General features: G+C 40.1%; 1 protein-coding gene and 1 long non-coding RNA gene across 3 annotated transcripts in view; one reads left to right on the top strand and one right to left on the bottom strand.

The window, feature by feature from the left end:
- Positions 1 to 6,172: 6,172 nt before the first annotated feature.
- SEC24D (SEC24 homolog D, COPII coat complex component) overlaps positions 6,173 to 21,846 on the bottom strand; it is a 111,212-nt gene continuing 95,538 nt past the window's right edge. For both annotated transcript variants that reach the window (XM_067735192.1, XM_067735193.1), the window contains exons 16-23: positions 21,370 to 21,466; positions 21,092 to 21,237; positions 19,960 to 20,098; positions 19,050 to 19,168; positions 13,707 to 13,886; positions 11,240 to 11,431; positions 10,188 to 10,277; positions 6,173 to 7,007 (exon numbers count right to left, since the gene is read on the bottom strand). In XM_067735192.1, the coding sequence (XP_067591293.1) occupies positions 6,867 to 7,007; positions 10,188 to 10,277; positions 11,240 to 11,431; positions 13,707 to 13,886; positions 19,050 to 19,168; positions 19,960 to 20,098; positions 21,092 to 21,237; positions 21,370 to 21,466 (1,104 nt within the window). In that variant the 3' untranslated portion in view covers positions 6,173 to 6,866. The remainder of the gene's footprint in view (positions 7,008 to 10,187; positions 10,278 to 11,239; positions 11,432 to 13,706; positions 13,887 to 19,049; positions 19,169 to 19,959; positions 20,099 to 21,091; positions 21,238 to 21,369; positions 21,467 to 21,846) is intronic.
- LOC137223459 (uncharacterized) lies at positions 7,004 to 10,525 on the top strand. Its single transcript, XR_010942883.1, has 2 exons — positions 7,004 to 8,104; positions 8,235 to 10,525. It is a non-coding gene; the product is annotated as an uncharacterized lncRNA (long non-coding RNA).

Below are 21,846 nucleotides of genomic sequence, written 5' to 3'. Positions count from 1 at the left end.
GAGTCTTTTTTTTTGTTATATTTACTAGCTTGTTTTAATTTTTAGATTCTACATGTAAGTGATAACATACAGTGTTTATCTTCTCTGACTTATTTCACTAAGCATAATACCTTCCAAGTCCATCTATGTTGTTGCAAACGGCAAAATTTCGTTTTCTTTTTATTGCTGAGTAGTATTTCATCGTATATGTATTCCACATATTTACCTATTCATCTGTTGATGGACACTTAGGTTGCTTCCTTATCTTGGCTGTTGTAAATAATGCTGCTGTGTACATTGGGGTGCATGTGTCTTTTCAACTTAGTGTTTTTGTTTTTTCCAGATATGTACCCAGGAGTGGAATTGCTGGGTCATATGGTAGTTCTGTTTTTAGTTTTAGTTTTCCACATTGGCTGCACCAATGTACATTCCCACCAGCAGTGTACAAGGGTTCCCTTTTCTTCACATCCTCGCCAACATTTGTTGTGCCCTTTTCGATGCTAGCCATTCTTTTTTTTTTAAATCTTTATTGGAGTATAATTGCTTCACAATACTGTGCTATTTTCTGTTGCACAACAAAGCAAATCAGACATATGCATACATGTGTCCCCATATCCCCTCCCTCTTGAGCCTCCCTCCCATCCTCCCTATCCCACCCCTCTAGGTCATCACAAAGCACCGAGCCCATCTCCCTATGCTATGCTGCTGCTTCCCACCACCTAAGTGTTTTACATTTGGTAGTGTATATATGTCGATGCTACTCTCACTTCGCCCAAGCTTCCCCCTCCCACCCCATGTCCTCAAGTCCATTCTCTATGTCTGCCTCTTTATTCCTGCCCGGGAACTAGGCTCATCAGTACCATTTTTTTTTTTAATTCCATATATATGTGTTAGCACATGGTATTTGTTTTTCTCTGACTTACTTCACTCTGTATGACAGACTCTAGGTCCATCCACCTCACTACAAATAACTCAATTTCGTTCCTTTTTATGGCTAATATTCCACTGTATATATGTGCCACACCTTCTTTATGCATTCATCTGTTGATGGACACTTAGGTTGCTTCCATGTCCTGGCTATTGTAAATAGTGCTTCAATGAACATTGTGGTACATGACTCTTCTTGAATTATGGTTTTTTCAGGGTATACGCCCGGTAGTGGGATTACTGGGTCGTATGGTAGCTCTATTTTTATTTTTTTAAGGAACCTCCATACTGTTCTCCATAGTGGCTGTATCAATTTACATTCCCACCAACAGTGCAAGAGGGTTCCCTTTTCTCCACACCCTCTCTTCGGTATTTACTATTTGTAGATTTTTTGATAATGGCTATTCTGACTGGTGTGAGGTGATACCTCATTGTAGTTTTGATTTGCATTTCTCTAATAGTGATGTTGAGTACCTTTTCATGTGTCTTTGGCCATCTGTATATCTTCCTTGGTGAAATGTCTATTTAGGTCTTCCACCCACTTTTTAACTGGATTGTTTGTTTTATTGATATTGAGCTGCATGAGTGGTTTGTATATTTTGGAGATTAATCCTTTGTCTGTTGTTTCATTCGCAAATATTTTCTCCCATTCTGAGGGTTGTTTTTTTGTCTTGTTTATGAGGCTAGCCACTCTAACAGGTGTGATATCTCATTGTGGTTTTGATTTGCATTTCTCTGACGATTAATGATGTTGAGCGTCTTTTCATGTGCCTGTTGGCCATCTGTATGTCTTGGAAAAATGTCTATTCAGGTCTTCTGCCCATTTTTTTAGTTTTTTTTAAAAATTTATTTATTTATTTTTGGTTGCATTGGGTCTTTGTTGCTGTGCAGAGGCTTTCTCTAGTTGTGGCGAGTGGGGGCTACTCTTTGTTGAGGTGTGCAGGCTTCTCATCGTGCTGGCTTGTTGTGGAGCACAGGCTCTAGGCACGTGGGCTTCAGTAGTTGTGACACTCGGGCTCAGTAGTTGTGGCTCGCGGGCTCTAGAGTGCAGGCTCAGTAGTTGTGGCGCATGGGCTTAGTTGCTCCGTGGCATGTGGGATCTTCCCAGACCAGGGGTTGAACCTGTGTCTTCTGCATTGGCAGGTGGATTTGTAACCACTATACCACCAGGGAAGTCCTGGGTTGTTTGTTTTTTTGATGTTGTATGAGCTGTTTATACATTTTGTATGTTAATCCCTTATCGGTTATATCATTTGCAAACATTTTCTGCCGTTCAGTACTTGTCCTTTCGTTTTGTTTATGGTTTCCTTTGCTGTGCAAAAGCTTTTACATTTAATTAGGTCCCATTTGTGTTTTTGCTTTTATTTCCTTTACTTCAGGAGACAGATACAAAAATGTATTGCTACAGTTTATGTCAAAAAGCATTCTGCCTATGTTTTCTTCTAGGAGATTTATGGTTTCTGGTCTTACATTTAGCTGTGTAATACATTTTGAGTTTATTTTTGTATATGGTGTTAAAGAATGTTCTCATTTCATTCTTTTACATGTAGCTGTCTTGTTTTCTCAGCATTATTGAAGAGATCGTCTTTTCCCCATTGTGTATTTTTGCCTACTTTGTCATAGATTAATTGCATAAGTGTGTGGGTTTATTTCTGGGCTGCTTTGTTCCATTGCTATGTATCTGTTTTTGTGCCAGTACTGTACTGTTTTGACTACTGTAGCTTTGTAGTATAGTCTGAAGTCAGGGACCATAATTCCTCCAGTTCTTTTCTTCTTTCTCAAGATTGTTTGGGCTCTTTGGAGTCTTTTGTGTTTCCATACAAATTTTAAAATTATTTGCTCTACTTCTGTGAAAAATGCCCTTGGTATTTTGATAGGGATTGCACTGAACCTGTAGATTGCCCCAGGTAGTATAGTCATTTTAACAATATTAATTCTTCCAACCCATGAACACAGTATATCTTTCCATCTGTTTGTGTTGTCCTTAATTTCTTTCGTCAGTGTCTTATAGATTTCCAAGTACATGTCTTAGGTAGGTTTATTCCTAGGTATTTTATTCTTTTTGATGCGATTGTAAATGGTATTATTTCCTTAATTTCTCTTTCTGTTTGTTCTTAGTATATAGAAATGCAACAGATTTCTCTGTATTAATTTTGTACCCTCCAACTTTACTGAATTCATTGATGAGCTCTAGTAGTTTTTTGGTGACATCTTTAGGATTTTCTTCCTATAGTGTGATATGTGCAAACAGTGACAGTTTTACTGCTTCCTTTCCAATTTGGATTTCTTTTATTTCTTTTTCTTGTCTGATTGATGTGGCTATGACTTCCAACGCTGTTGAATGAAAGTGGTAAGAGTGGGCACACAAGAGTTACTGATATTAGAGGAAATGCTTTCAGCTTTTCATCGTTGAGTATGATGTTAGCTGCGAGCTTGTCATATATGGCTTTTATTTTGTTGAGGTATGTTCCCTCTTTGCCCACTTTCTGGAGAGTTTTTATCATAAATGGATGTTGAATTTCGTCTAAAGCTTTTTCTGCATCTGTTGAGATGATCACGTGGTTTTTATTCTTCAGTTTGTTAATGTGGAGTATCACACTGATTTGTGGATATTGAAAAATCTTTGTATCCTTGTAATAAATCCCACTTGATCATGGTATATTATCCTTTTAATTTATTGTTGGATTTGGTTCGCCAATATTTTGTTGAGGATTTTTGCATCCATGTTCATCAGTGACATTGGCCAGTAATTTCCTTTTTTTGATATTTTCATCTGGTTTTGGTATCAGGGTGATGCTGGCCTCATAGAGTAAGTTTGGAAGTGTTCCTTCCTCTGCAACTTTTTGGAATAGTTTTAGAAGGATAGGCGTTAACTCTTATCTGAGCCTTTGGTAGAATTCACCTGAGAAGTCATTTGGTCCTGAACTTTTCTTTGTTAGGAGTTTTTTTTTTTTTTTTTTTTTTTAATATTACTGATTCAATTTCATTACTGGTAATTGGTCTGTTCATGTTTTCTGTTTCTTCCTAGTTCAGCCTTGGGAGACTGTACTTTTTTAGGAATTTGTCCATTTCTTCTAAGTTGTCCATTGTATTGGCATATAGTTGTCCTTAGTAATCTCTTACGATCCTATGTATTTCTGTGGTGTTGGTTGTAACTAATTTTGTGTTTGATTTTATTGATTTGGGCCCTCTTTTTTCTTGATGAGTCTGAGAAAGAAATTTCAATTGTTTGTTTTACCTTTTCCTAGCCCAGGTCTGGGTCACAAGGTGACTGACTGCAGAACCCCGGGGGCCCTGTGGCTAATGCTGGCTCACTGGTGGGTGGAGTCAGGGTCCAGGAGACCCTGTGCATTTGCCCACCCACTGGTCGGTAAAGCCAGCTCCTGGGGCTAGTGCTGGCCTACTGGAGGGCAGAAACAGGTCCTGGAGTCTGGATGCAGGGCCCAGGTGTCCCAGAGCTGGTGTCAGATGGCTGGGGGTTGGGGCTGGTTCCTGACACAGTTGGGTGTGGGGTCTGGGGGATCCTGAAGCTTCTGTTAGCTTGGTAGTGGGTGGGCCAGGTATGTAGAGCTGCAGTTTTCTTTTGGCTGGTGTCTGCCCTCTGGTGGATAGGGCTGGGTCCTGGGGTCTCTGGCTGGAGAGCCCTGGGCTGTCCCAGGGCTATTGCCTGTGGTCTGCTGTGTAGGGCTGGGCCCTGAGCCCTGTGGTGGCAGGGCTTTGCACAGAGGGTCTTCAATCAGCCTGTCTCCCTGTGGGTGGGCTTGTGTTCCCATGCAGTTAGTTACTTGACCTGAGGCATCCCAGCACTGGCACCCACAGGCTGTTGAGTGGGGCAGGGCTGGGTCCTGAGGCTGATAAGCTAGAGGGATGGTTCCAAAATGGCACTTGCCAGCACCAGTGTCCACCTGGTAGAACAAGCTCCCCAAAATGACTGCCACCAGTGTCTGTGTCTCCAGGGGAGCTGCAGATGCCTCCTGCCTCTCTGGGAGACTTTTCAAGATCAGCAAGTAGGCCTAACCCAGGCTCCTATCAAATTACTGCTTCTGCCCTGGGTCCCGGAGCAGGTGAGGTTTTGTGTGCACTCTTAGAGAGTGGAGTTACTATTTCCTCAGCCCTCTGGGACTCCTGAAAGTAAGCCCCACTGGCCTTCAAAGTCAAATGCTCTGGGGGCTCATCTTCCCAGTCCAGGACTCCTGGGCTGGGGAGCCCGACATGGGGCTCAGACCTCTCACTCCTTTGGGAGAAACTCTGCAATTGTAATTATTTTCCGATTTGTGGGTTGCCCACCTGGAGTTATGAGACTTGTTTGTATCATGATTCCGCCCCTCCTACCCATCTCCCTGTGGTTCCTTTTTATCTTTAGTTGTATATCTTTCCTGGTAGGTTCTGTGTTTTTGCATCAATGGTTGTTCTGCAAATAGTGTTTTTGTTGTGCATGTGAGAGGTGGTGAGTTCAGGATCTTTCAACTCTGCCATCTTGGCAGATCTGATTCATTAGACTGTCTTCAAGTGAATTAAGGAATGTGGTCTGGGCTTCTGTTTCACACATTGTATGGTGCCTAGAACTGAACACTCACCTCAGAGTGGAGTGGGATCATCGCTATACTTACTTGACAGGCAGTCCTTGTAAAAAAGTAGCTTGGGATCGTATATGCTCTCATCCCACTGAACGTTCATGTTGACAAACCTACATTTCTTTTTTTTTTTTATAAATTTATTATTTTTATTTTTGGCTGCATTGGGTCTTCGTTGCTGCGCGTGGGTTTTTCTCTAGTTGTGGTGAGTGGGGGCTACTCTTCAGTGCAGTGTGTGGGCTTCTCATTGCGGTGGCTTCTCTTGTTGCGGAGCACGGGCTCTAGGCGTACGGGCTTCAGTAGTTGTGGCTCGCGGGCTCAGTAGTTGTGGCACGTGGGCTGTAGAGTGCAGGCTCAGTAGTTGTGGTGCACAGGCATAGTTGCTCCGTGGCATGTGGGATCTTCCCAGACCAAGGCTCGAACCCGTGTCCCCTGCATTGGCAAATGGGTTCTTAACCACTCGGCCACCAGGGAAGCCCCACATATTGGAGAACTTTTAAATTGCCTTTCTCAAGTACACTGTCTCTGACATTGCTTATATTTATTTATTTACCTAATTCTCCTCAACTCCCCTGCAAAATATTTAGTTTTTAGTGATCCATCCAAACAATGTTTTCCAAGACGCTTTAACTACTACCCTTATTTCTTTTTAAAATCTCAAAATACCTAAATAATGAATTCTGTCTGCTGAGTAAGAGCATATGAAGTGATTTATTGAACTGGTTAAGATCCATTATATACAGGTAGAAACCATCAAAATTGTACAGGGAACCATTAAGAATATTGATAAAGACAGTTTTACAGATAAAACGACAACTGGAAAATAGTTTTAACATACATAACATATAATTATGAAAAAAATATAGAACACAAATTGTTCTACCAAATAGATTCCAAGGTTATTTAAAAGTCTGCTATGCAAACTTTAAGTTGAAAAATGTGTTCAATGGGGTTACATGGTTTTAAAAAAATTAAGCATAATGTAAAAATTAAGTTGTTTTTTTCCTCACTGCAAATGGGAGAGGAACCAAAACTTTTTACTCCAAATCTATACATTTTGAAAAATAATTTATATGTCTAGCACAAAGAAAGAAAATTGAGAATGTTTACAGTTCTGTAACCTATGCCTTTCAAGAAATGCAAACTGCATCAGTTTTAACAGGTAAAAATTGTGCAATCAGAAATAGACTGTTCCCTTTAAGGTACAATTGTACCTTCATTGGCTTTATACCTGAGCACCAAAGCTGTAGTTCTAAATGCCGTCTTGGAAAGCTATTCTGAAAATGAGTAAGAAATCAAAACTAGCCTGTTATTGTCAGGAGAATTAGGCACCAAGAAGGAGATTATCTCCTTAGAAATGCAGTATTAACAATAGAGAAGTTTCAATTAATTAAGCAGCTGACAGATCTCCTTGTGAACACAGCAAAGGAAATCCACATAGGATGATCCTCCATAAAGTCCTTTGTCTTCTACCAGGAACTGTCGGAAAACCATTTCTGGCTGTTCTCGCTGCTTTACTATCGTGAGCTAGGAAAAAAAACAAGTTAGCTGGTTATAAATATTTTCTGAATGTGGCTAAATTTTGTATCCTTCAATTTCACCAAAATTACATAATGTCCACTGTCTGTGAGGCCTTGGAGGATGATAGGAAAGTGCCTATTATCCAGAGTGGAGAGAGGCAATAACCCCAAAACCACAAAAACCAAGACATACAATTAATTATAAGTGGCAACAATGAAACATAAGCCAAGTGCTACGGGAAAGGCTTCACAATGTAGTGACTGTACCGAACCTTAAAGGACAGGGTGGGATTTCCTTAAGGAGGTGGGGGCCGAGCTAGCATTCCATGCGGGGACCACATACAAAAGACACAGTCCTGCCTGGTATGTAAACTAGCCCACACTTCTGAAAGGCAATGGGAGGTAATGCCTTTGGGTTTTTGTAGGGAATGTGATCCATTGAAGGTGTTTAAGAACAACTGGTTATGGTGCCTAGAATGCACTGGGGATATGAGGGAAACCAGACGGGAAGCAGTCGGAAGCATCTAGGTGGGAGATGATCAGGATCTGAATTAGGCAGTGTAGGTGCAAAGGAAGTGGATGAAAGAGAAAATGTAAAGTTCTTCAACCACTAAAATTAATAAATTAATTCTTCAAAAATATTCAGAACAATTTTTACACTGATTACATGTGGAAATGATAATATTTTGGATATACCAGGTTAATAAAATCCATTATCAAAATGGATTTTTTACATTTGAATTGTGGCTACTACCAAGTATAGAATTGCATGTGCAGCTTACATTATTGGACGGTGCTGCTCTAGAGGAAGAGGCACGTGGAGAAGAAACCCAGAAGAGGGTAGTCCGTCATGAATACTCTGAGCCCTTCTACTTACTGCCTCCTTACTCACTCCTGTTTCAGGAATTCAGAGCAGATGATCAGGACAAATTTGATATCTGTTGAGCCATGAGCGTGGTTAATGGAGCCACACATGCAAATCACTGTCTCCACCTGCCTCCTGTATAATTCAGAAGAGCCAGGACATCATCTTACTTCCTTTCACGTGCGGAATCACCCAAAGGACCTGCAGCTACTAGCTTCACGCCAGCTGCAGCGAGGAAGGTTTGTTACATATTGGCTGGGAGGGCCCAGCCCTCCCTACTGCTGCTTTATATAGGCTTTTTTTTTTTAATCAAGTAGAATAGTGTTGTCAACATGGCTTGCTTTTTTTCCTTTGTGTTATTTTGGCCAGGGCCTTAGGCTGATAAACTCTGAACCAACCCTGAACTAATAATAATAATATAACAACTGCTGCTACCATTACAAGCCAGCTAATTCCATGTGGATATGGACACGTGTGATGTCTTGGCCTGTCAGTGCCAAGCCCTGGGAGCTGACACTGGAACAGCTGTGTGGATAGTCATATTCCACTCTGACATGGGGAAAGAAACGAACCCCTTCATGGAAACATCTCCAAAGGAGTTTAAGATGTGCATCCTGGTGAGCCTGAAACCAAGGCACTTTTCTCTTTTCTTGTGTTTTCTCCACCTTTCACCAGGTAACACTAAGACCTCTGCCATTGTCCATTACCGGCAACAGCAATGTGGGTCCAGCCTCATTGTGGGTCCAAAACCTCAACATTTTGGTTTTCATGTGGTACTCACTGTAAAACCTTCTCTGATGAATGCATCTGGCCATCATGTGAAGTGGGAAATAGAATGGGGAATGAATTTCGGCCTTGGGGGAAACTCAACTATAAGGTAAAGTAATTAATATCCTGCTCTACCACTTGAGTCTCTACAAAGTTGGACCACCCAGCACTTGTTGGTGGAAGGTCTCAGGGAATTGCATTTATAGAAGTGTGGGATATGCTGTCTTGACATGCTAGTGGTCTTCTCCTCAAGGGGATTTTCAGATGATACCCTGAAAATGTCAAGGATTTTACAAACAACAGATAAGTTTGCCACTGGTACATAAAAAAATCTGATTAAGTATTCAAGCTAAAATTATTTTATTACACAATTGCTTATATTTTATTTACATATCATATTTGGAGCTTACCCCAGATATTTTAATAACCAAAGCTGACATGACCTTGATAAGGAGTTACTGGAGCAGGTGGGAGAAAGCAGAGGAGAGGAAAGGGTTTTTTTTCCCCCTGGAAGGAGGGGCTACTGAGCACAAGGATGATCCCCATGTTTAGTTTGGCCTCTTCTCTGCAAATGGGGTCAACTGTGGAGATGCAGTTGTTGCTGCTGGGACAAAGGTGGATCATCCTTGCTGTGCATTCTGAGTACCAGCGGTCTTCAATTTGTGTTTCATAAGACCCTAAGATTTCATTACATGTCTCCAGGGTGTTCAGAGAGTGAAGAACATGTTTATTTTGAACCTTCTCTGCCATCTCTAGGTCCTGTCCTAAAACTGAACCCAAGTAGTGATGTAAAAACAGTTCTGGAAAGGTTGTCCTTTCCAGAGATTATAGAGATTATAAAGCTCTATATTAGTTCAAATTTCCTAAGTTCTACCCAAAGTTGATATTTGCATGCGTGAGTATCAATGGTAAAGATTGTTGATGTAAACTGATATCACATTTATGTTTCAGGGGAAAAATAGCCCCATAATATCCTGGCTCCTATAGAGGCCTGCCTTCAGGTGAGTGTCCTGTACCTCTGCAGGAAGTAGTACAGTAATAGACCACTGTCATCTGTACATTCCAAACTCCAGGAGATTCTAATATTGAGCTTGAGAAGGAAGACAGAGGCCAGTACATGGGATTTAGCGACAAGGCATAATTTTCCTGAGATACAGACATTTTAAACTCCTCCTCAAACTCAAAAAGGAGTCCTTAGACGGACTAGAATAGCAAAACTTTTCAGAGATAATAAATCAAAAATTATAAAATCCAAATATAACAAATGTTCTAAGTAATTTTAAGCACTGATGGAAAAATCATTTCAAAGCCTGTTAATATTATCAATTGTTTCTAAGTTAATACTTAGTAAGATGACCCATGGTTAACCCATGGTGATAGCTGTTTATTTTTATATGTTTGTGATTGACAAGTAGGTAGATATACTTAGAGGTTAATGTGAGTTTTCTATCAAAAAATCATGTTATAAAAATATAGGACATGCATTTTAAAAGTTTGTAAGGAAATTTTTTAAAAAAGACTTGAAAAAGGAAAAAAATAAAATCTCATTCTTACCTTCATTGAATATGGCCGCTTTTGTTGGATAATACCCATTATCATTCTGAGTGTTTGTGAGTATGGGTTTCCCAGCTCAGGCAATGATGTCTAAATTTAAGAAATTCAAGTTTAAGTTTCAGTACAATTTCTGACATTTAGATAGAAGCAGAATGAGATTACTAGAATGTTAAAGTTAAAAAACATCTTTCTAAACCATATACTGAACTCTTGGCTTAGTTCATTTACCTAAAAACCAAAAATATGAAAAAATGTACTAAAAATTATTCATATGTATCAGCATGCATTTCCACCAATGAACTCTCTTTTGAAAATAAAAATCCTTCCCTGGAACTTGACACATGTATATCACTGAAATGACACAAAGGGTGTTATGTTTTTTTTACAAAGGATGTCTTTAATCCCTTTGCAAGATGGATATTTCAAGGCTATGTTGTGTGAGAAAAGGACACACTTTATTCCTTCAGCGGATCAGTTGCAGGACCCTGAGGCATTACCCCATTTGGAAAATGCTATCCAAATACCACTGTTTCAACATTAAAATAAACCACCAAATGTGATTTCTCAAAGGGAATGTGGCCTCTTAGATTTCCCTGAAATCTGGTTCATGGTGAACAAAAGATAACACCCAGCTGCATGTGGCCCCTGGGCGATGTGAAAGATCTGGACTTAGATTTCCTCCATTAAGACAGTAAAATGCTAATGCTTACTTCTAAGCAAGAAGACACCAAGAGCTAATAGATCATCTTTGAGTTAGCCATTGAAAAAGTGAATTAGAACATTTTACCACAAAGTCACAAGTCTCAGGAAAAGATCATGGCCAATATTTTTCATAGGAGTTGTTAAAAAAAAAAAAAACAGGAAATTCATTACTTATATTCACATTCCACTCCCTCTGTGTATTCTTTGACATTAAGACTATTAAGATCTTTTTATTTAAAAAAAACACATAAGTATACTACATATGTATGTCTCAAAGTGCCAACTGCCTCTAAAAAGAAAGCAACTAAGGATTTGTATATTACTACAAAACAAAGAAAAAATATACTTACTATATCTGTGTTGACATGTGCAAAAGATGGCACGTTAAATATTCCTTGGATGAGTTCTGGTGGGCTACTTACTCCCAACCATAAGAACATGTTCACACCATTAGCCAATAGGAATATTCCTTCTTCTGAAAGACGGCTCTCAGAGCAACGAATAGCAGCAGGTAATGTTGTACTCTTGACATCTAATGTGTGCTATGCAGGCAAAGGCAAGAGAGTTAGAAACTCCCTCTTTCTTCCCTTCCTTCCTTCCTCTCTTTTCCCCTCCCTCCCTCCCTCCTTTCTTCCCTTCCTTCCAGTACATATTTAATGAGTTCCTACTCTCTACTAGTCCTATCTACTACTATCCTACTAGTCATTAGACAATAATCCCTGCCTTGTACAGCTAACCATTTTGTAGAGGGAAGAAGAGACAACAAATAATCTAAGTTAAATATATAGAAATTCAGGTGGTGTTAAGAGTTATGAAGAAAAGAAGCAGGAAAGTGGGATAGGGCACGTCCACGGTGGCAGTGTTACAGTTTTAAATAGGGGAGCCCAGGAAGGCTTGTTGAAAAGATAACTTTTGAGTAAAGACCTGAGGGCATGAGTGGAGGGCCATGGGGATATCTGGGGAAGAGCATTCAGATGGAGGGAACAGCTGGTGCAGAGGTCCTGAGGCAAGAGCTTATCTGGGATGTTCAAGCAAGGAGGCCAGTGTGGCTGGAATGGAGTGAGAAAGGGGAGAGTAATAAGATGAGTCAGACAGAAGGGAGGGCAGAGTAGCACAGGCAGCACTGGGCCAGGGCAGTAAGAACTTTGGCTTTTACTGAAATGCGAAATCCTGGAGTGTTCTGAGTAGCGGAGGGACGTGAACTGACAATTATTTTAACAGGATCACTCTAACTTCTGTGCCAAAAACAGACTGGAGGGGCAAGCAAGGAGACTTGTTAGGAGGGATTGCCGTGGTCCACAGGAGAGGTGATTATGCTTGAGTCTGGGTGGTGACATATGGAGGTGAAAAGTGGTCAGCCTCTGGATAATCTTGGAAAGGAGAGCTGACATGTTTGCTGATGGATGAGATGGGGTGGATGAGGAAGAAAGCAGCCATGGGTGACTGCAGGACGCTGGTCCTGAAGAACTGGAAGGAGGGAGGGGTGATAAATGGAGATGGGGAAGACTGCAGGAGAAGCAGGCGTGGGAGGCCCAGTCAGGACTCAGTTTAAGATGCCCGTTAACACGCTCACGGAGAGATGCTCAGGAGGCTCCAGGCACAGACACGTCCACGGTTCAGGGCAGCGGTACTGCTGGAGATAGGAACTTGGGAACCATCAGTATAGAAATGTTGCTGAGAGCATAGGTAAGACCCCCCCAAGGGATTAAGTGTAGATAGACAGGAGAAGCTTCCCTGGACTGAGCTCCGGGGTACTTGAACAGGGAAAACAGGGTAAACTAGCAAAGGAAGCAGGAGAGAAACTGGGACAAACCAAGTGAAGAGGGTGTTTCCAGAGGGAGAAAACTGTGTCAGATGCTGTGGACAAGTCAGAAAAGAGAAGGACTGCCCACTGGATTTAGCAAGGCGATTTTAGTGGAGTGGTGGTGTTCATGTCCCTAAGAGTTCTAGTTTCTCTGGCACATAGCTGATAATCCAATTTTATATGAAAATCAATTGTTAACAATTTACATCTAACATTCATATTGATTGAAAGGATCAATAGCTTTTTATTTCCAACTTAATTTAACTCTCCAATTGCACTGAGAGCCTGGGTATAAGTTTGGATACAGGAGTTAGAAATAAGCCATCAGCCTTCCCCCCTTTTATCCCCTCAATTATAACTTGTTAGGTCTCAGGGGAAGGAGTATAGTCAGAGAGTACAAGGGCATTCACGACATCAAGGATTACCTTTAAATAAGTAGAATACATTGCCAAGTAAACACTCTGAGGACAAGGACAGTTCCTTCCGTGTACAGTGTAGGTAGCCTCAAATATATGTTGATTTGTAAACCCCTGATAGCATTTGCTTAAGACTAATCATAGCCATTCTGATTAAATGTGGTGACTTAGACATTCATGTACTGTCAAAAAACAGATAACGTGTGCACGTGAAATCCCGTATACACACGTATCAGTTGCCTTTCATGCCGTAAGGCTGGATTTCTTCAACTACTTGTTGACTCACTTTTCAACCTGCCTATTCAACTGAAGATTACCAATTTGGGAATGAGGAAGGAAAAGCAGTCATCTGAAGGATTCCGTGAAGAACTCCTCAGGTCCGCCCACCACCCACACGGACCCCGAGCGCAGGTTGAAGCGCATGCGCAGCTCGCCCAGAGCCCCGGCTCTCAGGCCCACGCTACGCGTTGTGAAGCCATACGTGACTCGTAAGTTTCTTGTTAAGAACGAAATATTTCAGACATAACATATGGGAAAAGGCAAAATATGATTCCCTTCCAGACTCCTCTAGGAAATGCACCAGCGCAGTGTGCTTACTATTGGCCGAAGCTGTGGGTAGAAGAAAAGCTGAGAGTCGGCCACACCCATGGTCATGACCAGCTGCCTCTGGTAGGCCCGCTCATCCGTTGAGATCTCTGGTCTGCTGAGCAGCACACAGTTTTTTAACAAACAGTTCATGTACACTGGCAGTACTTTCATGGAATCTGGTAAAATAAGCTGGAAGAGAGAGACATTAGTTTCAGATGCTTGGTCTTTACCGAAAATCAACACCTGCAGCACTTCACCTGTAAAATAGAAAGGTTTGCTGTTGAGATTGTGGAGAGGATTAAATGGTAACCCACGTAAAGCACCTAGAGCACAGAAACTGGCACAGAGTAGGTACTGAGAGCGCGGCAGGTGGTTTTATTTTCTCTAGTGCTCTAGCAGCTTGGTGTAGTGCTTATCAGCACAACTCACGGCCGGCAGTGCCGTCCCAGCGCTGCCTCTCACCTGCTGTGTGACACTGAGCAAATTCCTTACCCTCTCTTTCCCCCGGTTTTCTCTTCTAAAAAAGGAATAATAGCCCCTCTACTTCATGATCATGGGGTTGCTACGAGGATTAAATTATTTCTAATTTGTGAAGCACTTACAATAGTGCTGAACAGATAGTATCATATACATGTTTATTAAATAAAATGAAATAAACAAGTTATTTCCTAATCTGTATTACCAGCTTCTACCTCTTGAGTTCAAGAACAGCATTTCCAACTGTCCACGAGATATCTCTTCCTCTCTGCTCTTCATGCATCTGTTAGTCATAGACTCATCAGACATTGAATGAATGCCACCACGTCACAGGTTCTATCAAAGTATCAAGGATCTACAGAGGAATGATGCAAGATGTCTAATGTCTACTGGGGATGATATACATATAGAAAATAAACCATAATAAGGAAATTGCAATACCATATGTAGAAAATAAAACAGGAAGTGCTTCATGAATTTATTAGCTGCGTAACTACTGTATGCTAACGAAAACTCAAACTCCTACAATTCCACAAACATACAAACATGTTCTTCCTGTTATGGTTCCTATTTTAGATACTAGAACTACCAGATGAACCCTAATTTCACTTTTTCTTTACCTTCAATTAGTACATGAATTCTTTCTATTCTACATTTATAATCCACCTGTACCTTCCTCTCCATCCTCTCTTTGGCTCATGTGACCTCATTCTGACTTCATTCTAACCGCCTCAAAGTACATACCATAAAGTGACGCTCCAAATAACACAATTAAACAGTTCTAGAAACACAACCTGATGGGTGAAAAAACTACAAATAATTTGTAATTTGTAAAATTACAAGTAATTTGCCTGTGTGTTTAACCTTCTTCCCAACTCAATTTTATAAATATGGCTAAGAATCAAGATCGAATGATCTGAGTGTCACTTCCTTCCATTTAACAGTAGGTCAATGGACAACGAAATATCCAAAAAATAAAGTATATATAGGAGATAATGATAATCTGCAAATAGAAATATCTGGTCTATAAATTCATGATTTCTTTTTAGCTTTCTATCTTAATGATGAAAAAGAATATATACTTTTCAGAATCCATACCAAAAAGGAAATTTCCCTCAGGGCTCTGTAAGGATTTATTCCTCAACTTAAATCCCTTTATCACAGGTCTCTTCTCATGATCTATTAAGTAAGGAATGTGTAAACAGAACTTACTTCACTGGTTCAGGAAAACATATTTCAGAACAATCCTACTTTGTAGTTAGTTTTCCCTCTCAACTTTTATCTCCTTTCAAAGAACCAAAGACAGTTAAATAAATTTATGTTTCCTCATATGAGGAAAAGCTCTTCTTGTAATTTGCTCTCTAGCATAAATTTTTTTTCTTTTTTTAGGTTGAGGAATAATCACTGTTCAACATTATATTAGTTTCAGGTATATATCGTGATAATTCATGTTTGTATATACTGTGAAATAGTGACCACTATAAATCTAGTTAATATCATCACTGTACAAAATTACAGAATCTTTTCTTGTAATGAGAACTGTTAACACCTGCTCTCTTAGCAGCTATCAAATATGCAGTTCAGTGTTATTATCTACAGTCCCCATGCTGTACATTACTTCCCCAGGACTTATTTATGTTATAACTGGAAGTCTGTACCTTTTGAGCCCCTTCAACCATTTTGCCCACCCTCCACCCCCCACCCCCCACCCCCCACCCCCCAGGCCTCTGGCAATCACCATTCTGATCTCAGTATCTATGAGCTTGGTTTCTGTTTGTTTTTTAGATTCTACATACAAATGAGATCATATGGTATTTGTCTTTCTCTGACTTCTTTCACTTATTTAGCGTAAAGTATTTTTATTTGACAACGTATGGTACTGGAGTATGTTTTCAGCCAAGGAAAATTAGGATTAAAAAAAAAAAAGAAAAAAAAATATTATCCAAAGGTATAGGACACAGATCATGGTCATATTCCAGAGCCATGTGTCTCCAATACTGTTTCGGGGCTAATTACCAGTTAGGCATCTTAGATGTTATGGATTAAGAATGTTCTTAGATTCCCATAGAGAAGCATATATGTACAGTTTTTTAATATCGTCTTGCAGTTCACTGGTTGCTGCTCATTAATCAGGTCATATTAAGACAGTTTAGAAATTTGTTGTCCTGAAAACCACAAAGAGGCCCATGATGACACTATCAGGACTAAAAAGTCTCATTAGAGGAGACTGGATTATAGAGGGCAGGGGGAAGAGAACAGAGGAGGTAAGAAGGAAATTTTATTATAAAGCAGAAAAATGGAGTTAGAGTGAAAGAAAACAGAGAGACAGTCTTAGTGTTTTTGAGGTGGGGAAGAAAATGTGGCACCAGATCAGCAATTAAAACCTTTCCCCACCTCCTTGATCCTCTCCATAAATAATGAAATTATTCTCAGGGAGAAAAAGTGTGAGTGAGGAAGGAGTGGAAATTCATGAATCCACAGTTTAATTGAATTTGGAGAATTCTCCACTTTGGGTTTTGAAGTAACAGATGTGGTAATGAAAAAAACTATTACTTTGCAGTTAAGTTCATGTGACTTGCCTCTTAAAGTCAGTGTACTCCCATATGATGTAATATATTTAAGTTCAGAACAGTAAGTTGTTAGATTTAATGAAAAAGAATCTACATTGCTTATGTAAACTTAAAAATTTGTTTTAATGTTGTTTTTAATTATAGGTCTTAACCCAGCATCTATCCTGTGACCACCCCCCCCCCCAAGGTGGGTGTCTCCTTAAATTTTACACCTTAAGCACCTCTTCTGCATCAACCTAGTCCTGGCCCTGGCAATTCAGTAAAAGCATATCTCCTGAGGTCCAGTATCATATAATCCAAGTATATAGGTCCTTAACAGTCTTGCTTTGATCAAGGAAACTGGGCTCTATAGTAAAACAGTGCAATTCCTTTACGAATTTCTCCATGGAAATTATTTCTTGCAAGTGAACTATGGAAAACCACCAGATTTGAAGTTACATTCTCTGAGGAGAACCTTAAGTCCAGCCATTCTGTTTTTAAATAATGGTATATTTTAATATATTATCGTTATTAACAGTTTTATAATCTCTACATTTTCCCCACTCCATGATGGATAATCCTAGGTTAAAGGTACACTTGAAATGTGCTAATGGAGAAAGAAAAATCTCCAAAAGAACAGGAATAATCTTTATCCATTTTTTCAGAAAAAAAATTGTCATCATAATGTTGTTACTCCAGAAACAATTCAACTGCAAACAGATGATCTAGTAGTAGAGTCAAATCTTTTAACTTTAAACCAGCAGCAACCGACCAGTTTCATTTCTTCCCTTAATAGGCAACAGATCTTTGACTTAAGGTCTCTGAATCCAGTTGTTTTAACATTAGCAAATAAACTTCCTGAGAGGACACTAACTGTACCTGTTCTTCTTCAACAATCCTTCCGAAGTATGAGACACTCCAGAGACAGAGTATGGAAACACTCCATGTTTCCAGAGCTCCAAAACAAGTAGTAAAACTGGGGAGTAAAGTGGTCTTGGTTGGACTATATCCAGGTGCACCTGGGGGGCTTTGTATAAAGTAAACACGTGTGCTCTGAAACAGGACTGATACTGGAATTTACTGGAGTGGCAAGTCCTCTGAATAATAAAGAGAACTGACTTACACAGATTTAAGAGTTCCTTTTGTGATTATCAACAGGAGATGAAAGAATGGATGGCCACTCTCCGGACAGCACAGAAAGGAATTTTTGTGAGAAGTCCAAGCTAATAACTATGTTTGTTTTAATTTCCTTCTTTACCCAGATTATGAATTTGGCCCCCAGATGTATCTGCACTATCGCTGCTGCTGAAGGGTTGCTTTGGGTGGGGTTTCAGATGTCACTGTCCACAAGGAATTAACCAGAAAGTTTTCCCATCTGTTGCTTACTGCCGTCTCTTTAATCCAAATTCTATACTCAGATATTCAATACATAACTATGAAAAATGGCATCTAGCTTTGATGGGGAAGAATATGAAAAAGAAAACAGATGCAAAAATAAATGTGGACAAGAGGTTCTACCTTTTCTTTTTGCTTTTTTTTGTGTTTTGTTTTCACAAGAGAGAGGTTTATTTAAAGGATCTTCTAAAATTTCAAATTACTAGATGAGAGAGACAATTTTTTCAAAACTCTTCATACCTATTATTAACTTTTAAATATAAAGAACTCCAAAATTTATAAATTTTATTTGTTTATAAAAGAGGGGCTTCCCTGGTGGCGCAGTGGTTGAGAGTCCGCCTGCCGATGCAGGGCACACGGGTTCGTGCCCCGGTCTGGGAAGATCCCACGTGCCGCGGAGCGGCTGGGCCCGTGAGCCATGGCCGCTGAGCCTGCGCGTCGGAGCCTGTGCTCCACAACGGGAGAGGCCACAACAGTGAGAGGCCCGTGTACCGCAAAAAAAAAAAAAAAAAAAAAAATATATATATAAATGAATCATTACTGCCATTAGTTCATGTCAACTTTGATTGTTAATAAATGTCCAAAAAGTATTTAAGCACCGACATTTCATAACTCTATATCCATCTTCATCCATGCAAAAGATAACCCCATTTATATTGACATTTCTTACATATAACATGCTTTTGTTTATAAATAATGTAGTGACCCTCAACACGTTTTTGGGTTCATGCATCTTGTAAAGCCACTAAGCATTTTAATGTTGCTATAAATAAACCATAGTCCCCCAAAAATGGCATTGTCAATCTTGGTTGTATGGTTTACTATACAGCATCTAAGTGCCTGGAACATCATAAGCCTTTACTAGCAGAACGCTGAATGAACAAGTAGGTGTTTGTAACACTTCAGCACCTGAGGACAGCAGGTAACTTACCTGGCTGGCTGCAGACGGACTAGCACAATTCTTCCGGTAACAGGCCAACACGTGGGCGGTCTGATTAACCAGAATTTCCCTGATGACCTTCAAAGGCTGGTGTAGAACTGCTTTAAAAGCTACTTGCACAAAACAGTGAAAAGGGCATCAAAGGTTTAGCTCAGAAATTGATCCCTTCAAATAATAATAAAAAAAATTGCTCTTCAGACCACTCAGCAAGGGATAACAGCATTTAAAAATGTTCACGCCATGTGTTAATGCTCTCCTCTTGACTAATTATAATTTAGCAAATGAAGAACAATAGCCTACCTACAACAATAGGCAGGTAATTGGTCCAGAATTTTCCTCAGAATATTAGAAACAGAACTCTGCACACACACAGAAAAGAAAGACCAGTTTACTATCTCCTGATGTTCTGAATTCTCATGGGCTGGATTGCTCTTTCTTCTAAACCTTAGTGTAGCATTTCAATTGGGGTTTGGAGCAGGGAGGGGAGAAGCAGCCAGAAAACTCCACCTCAGGCCCCTACCACTTCCTAATTATCTTGGTATGGATAAGCAAATTCAGTCTCACGCGAGGGACCATCTTCTATTATCCTCATGTCCCAGAGGGCACACTCATACCATAATGAGTCTTAAGTTATCACCTTCCTCAATTTCAACTCAGTCCCCCTGGGAAAGAAACTTTAAACAAAACTGGATAGCACGGCCCGACTCACTGCTGTCCTTGTTAGTCTAGAGTTAGAAATGCTGATTATTCTCCTTCACCCTTTGCTTTTACAAATTCTGAATTTACCCACCGAAAGTCTGCACTACCGCAGGACCTGTCAGCTACTAACTCGATTGACCAACGAGGCCTGCCTGCATTACCAGGCAAGGTATACTGCACCCCAGGATTAGCAAAGTGTTACCTGACTTGGCAAAGAAGTTGATAAGGGCATCAGTCTCGCAGCTCTTATAGAGATCAGCCAGCTGGGAGCTGCAGTTCAAGCCCAGATTGTGAATCCGAAGCCTTCTCTGCCCGCTGACAGTCGTGTAAAGCACGGCACACTGCAGAGGCAACATGGAGGGCACATGTTTTTCTGGTTAACATATTCACCCAAGCTAGCCTGACCTTATTTACATTTACAGAACAGTGTGTACAGCCAAAAGACCTCTAAACTTTCCTACAGGATTTTTTCTATTATTGCTAAAGACTGAACAACAACACATAAGGGAGGAATAATGACCAGTCATACACTGGGTTCTCATGTAGCATTTCACTGGTTTAAACTTAATAGGGCTGTTCACATGCAAATAACTGTGTGCATTTCCACAACTAGTCTACATTTCGTAGCTCAGATTTTATTACCAGGGATCCAGGTCCAGAAATAATACCTTCATGTTCTCATAGTCCTCCTCAAGGCTCACTTCGATTAAAAATGGACAACTAGCTTTGGTGAGGTACTTAGGTTTTATACTAATAATATATGCATACATTTCAAAAATGCAAACAAGTAACCATTTCCCCAAATAGGTGTGATTTTAAAATAAACATTAGAGTTTTTCCTCAACTTGATGCCAGTCTCTCTCCTTTCTTTGAGGTTGATGCTCGTGTCTGAAAACTATGACCATTAGAATTTCTCCTGTTTTAATTCAAAGTCTCCATGGCTTCTAGTTAATCTTATTTGCTACAAAGCCAAATCCTATCGTTACTTGCTTCTGTTATGATAACACGTCTCAGCAATGGTGTCCCGCACACGGCAGTCAGGAATGCAGCAAACCAGTGAGTGAGTGGGTACTGATGCCTGCCATTTTGACCTCAAGTCTGCGGGGCTCTCATGCAAAGACATACATAATGATTACTTCACATAAATAGCATATATGAATCAGTATGGAGAATACACCACAGAGTGCTCTAATCTAGTGACTTTTGCCTTTGGAGAAATGGAGTTGAATTTCTTTATGGAGAGACTAACACAGTTGATGGCCCTGGACTCTCCCCCACTGATCACTGTCAGTAACAAACTACAAAGCAAAAGATGGGAAGACATTTTAGATCACCTGGATTAAGGCTCCACTGTCTTCACTGAGTTTGTCATCATGCTTGAACTCCACAGTCACTGCCTTGTCACAGTCAATGGCTGCCATCTCTACATCGGTGGTATTGTTCATATAGATGCCACCAAAGAAGTCAGTGGCTCTGAAACCTAAGGATGAGGGAAAAGGGAAATTTTGCTTCTCCTTATTTTACAGTTACTTTCTTTGTTGGCCTGTTAATGAGTTTGAAGAGGAAACAATTACACAACAGAGACCTGAAAAATAATAAAAACGAGACGTACCTGTGCTGGTACGAACCCTCATAATAGCATCAAATCCTATTTTCTTCTCAATATCATTTCTGAGGTCATTCAAAAATTGTTGGCTGTCCAAGTGCACCTAAAAAATAAAGTATGATCACGCCCACCAGGTGGCGGCAAAATACTTAAAATAACAATTCTTTTTTAAACAAATCTTGATTAAAACCTACTTTATCCAGAAATCTCAGAAAGGGTTCTGAAAGCTTTTTCAGTGTCATTTCATTTATAATCTTTGGTCTTATCAAATCCCTCATCTAGTTCCTAATATAAATATGTAGCTAGGCAATGAAAAATAACTGCTTTCATCAAAATACAACTAGATGATGAACACTGTCATTTATGTTGGGGGAACACTCGTTCCCCCTCCATGTTTCCCTCTGGAGGTACGTAACTTAGAGGTGCCCCCCAACCTCTTCTCCTCAGGGGAGGACAGGTGACTTATCCAATTTCTAAGCTTGG

This window comes from Pseudorca crassidens, chromosome 4, assembly GCF_039906515.1.
Source record: "Pseudorca crassidens isolate mPseCra1 chromosome 4, mPseCra1.hap1, whole genome shotgun sequence".
NCBI classification, from domain to species: Eukaryota; Metazoa; Chordata; class Mammalia; order Artiodactyla; family Delphinidae; genus Pseudorca; species Pseudorca crassidens.
Note: the sequence above shows the minus strand (reverse complement) of the source record. Positions and strands in the feature narration are given on the sequence as shown.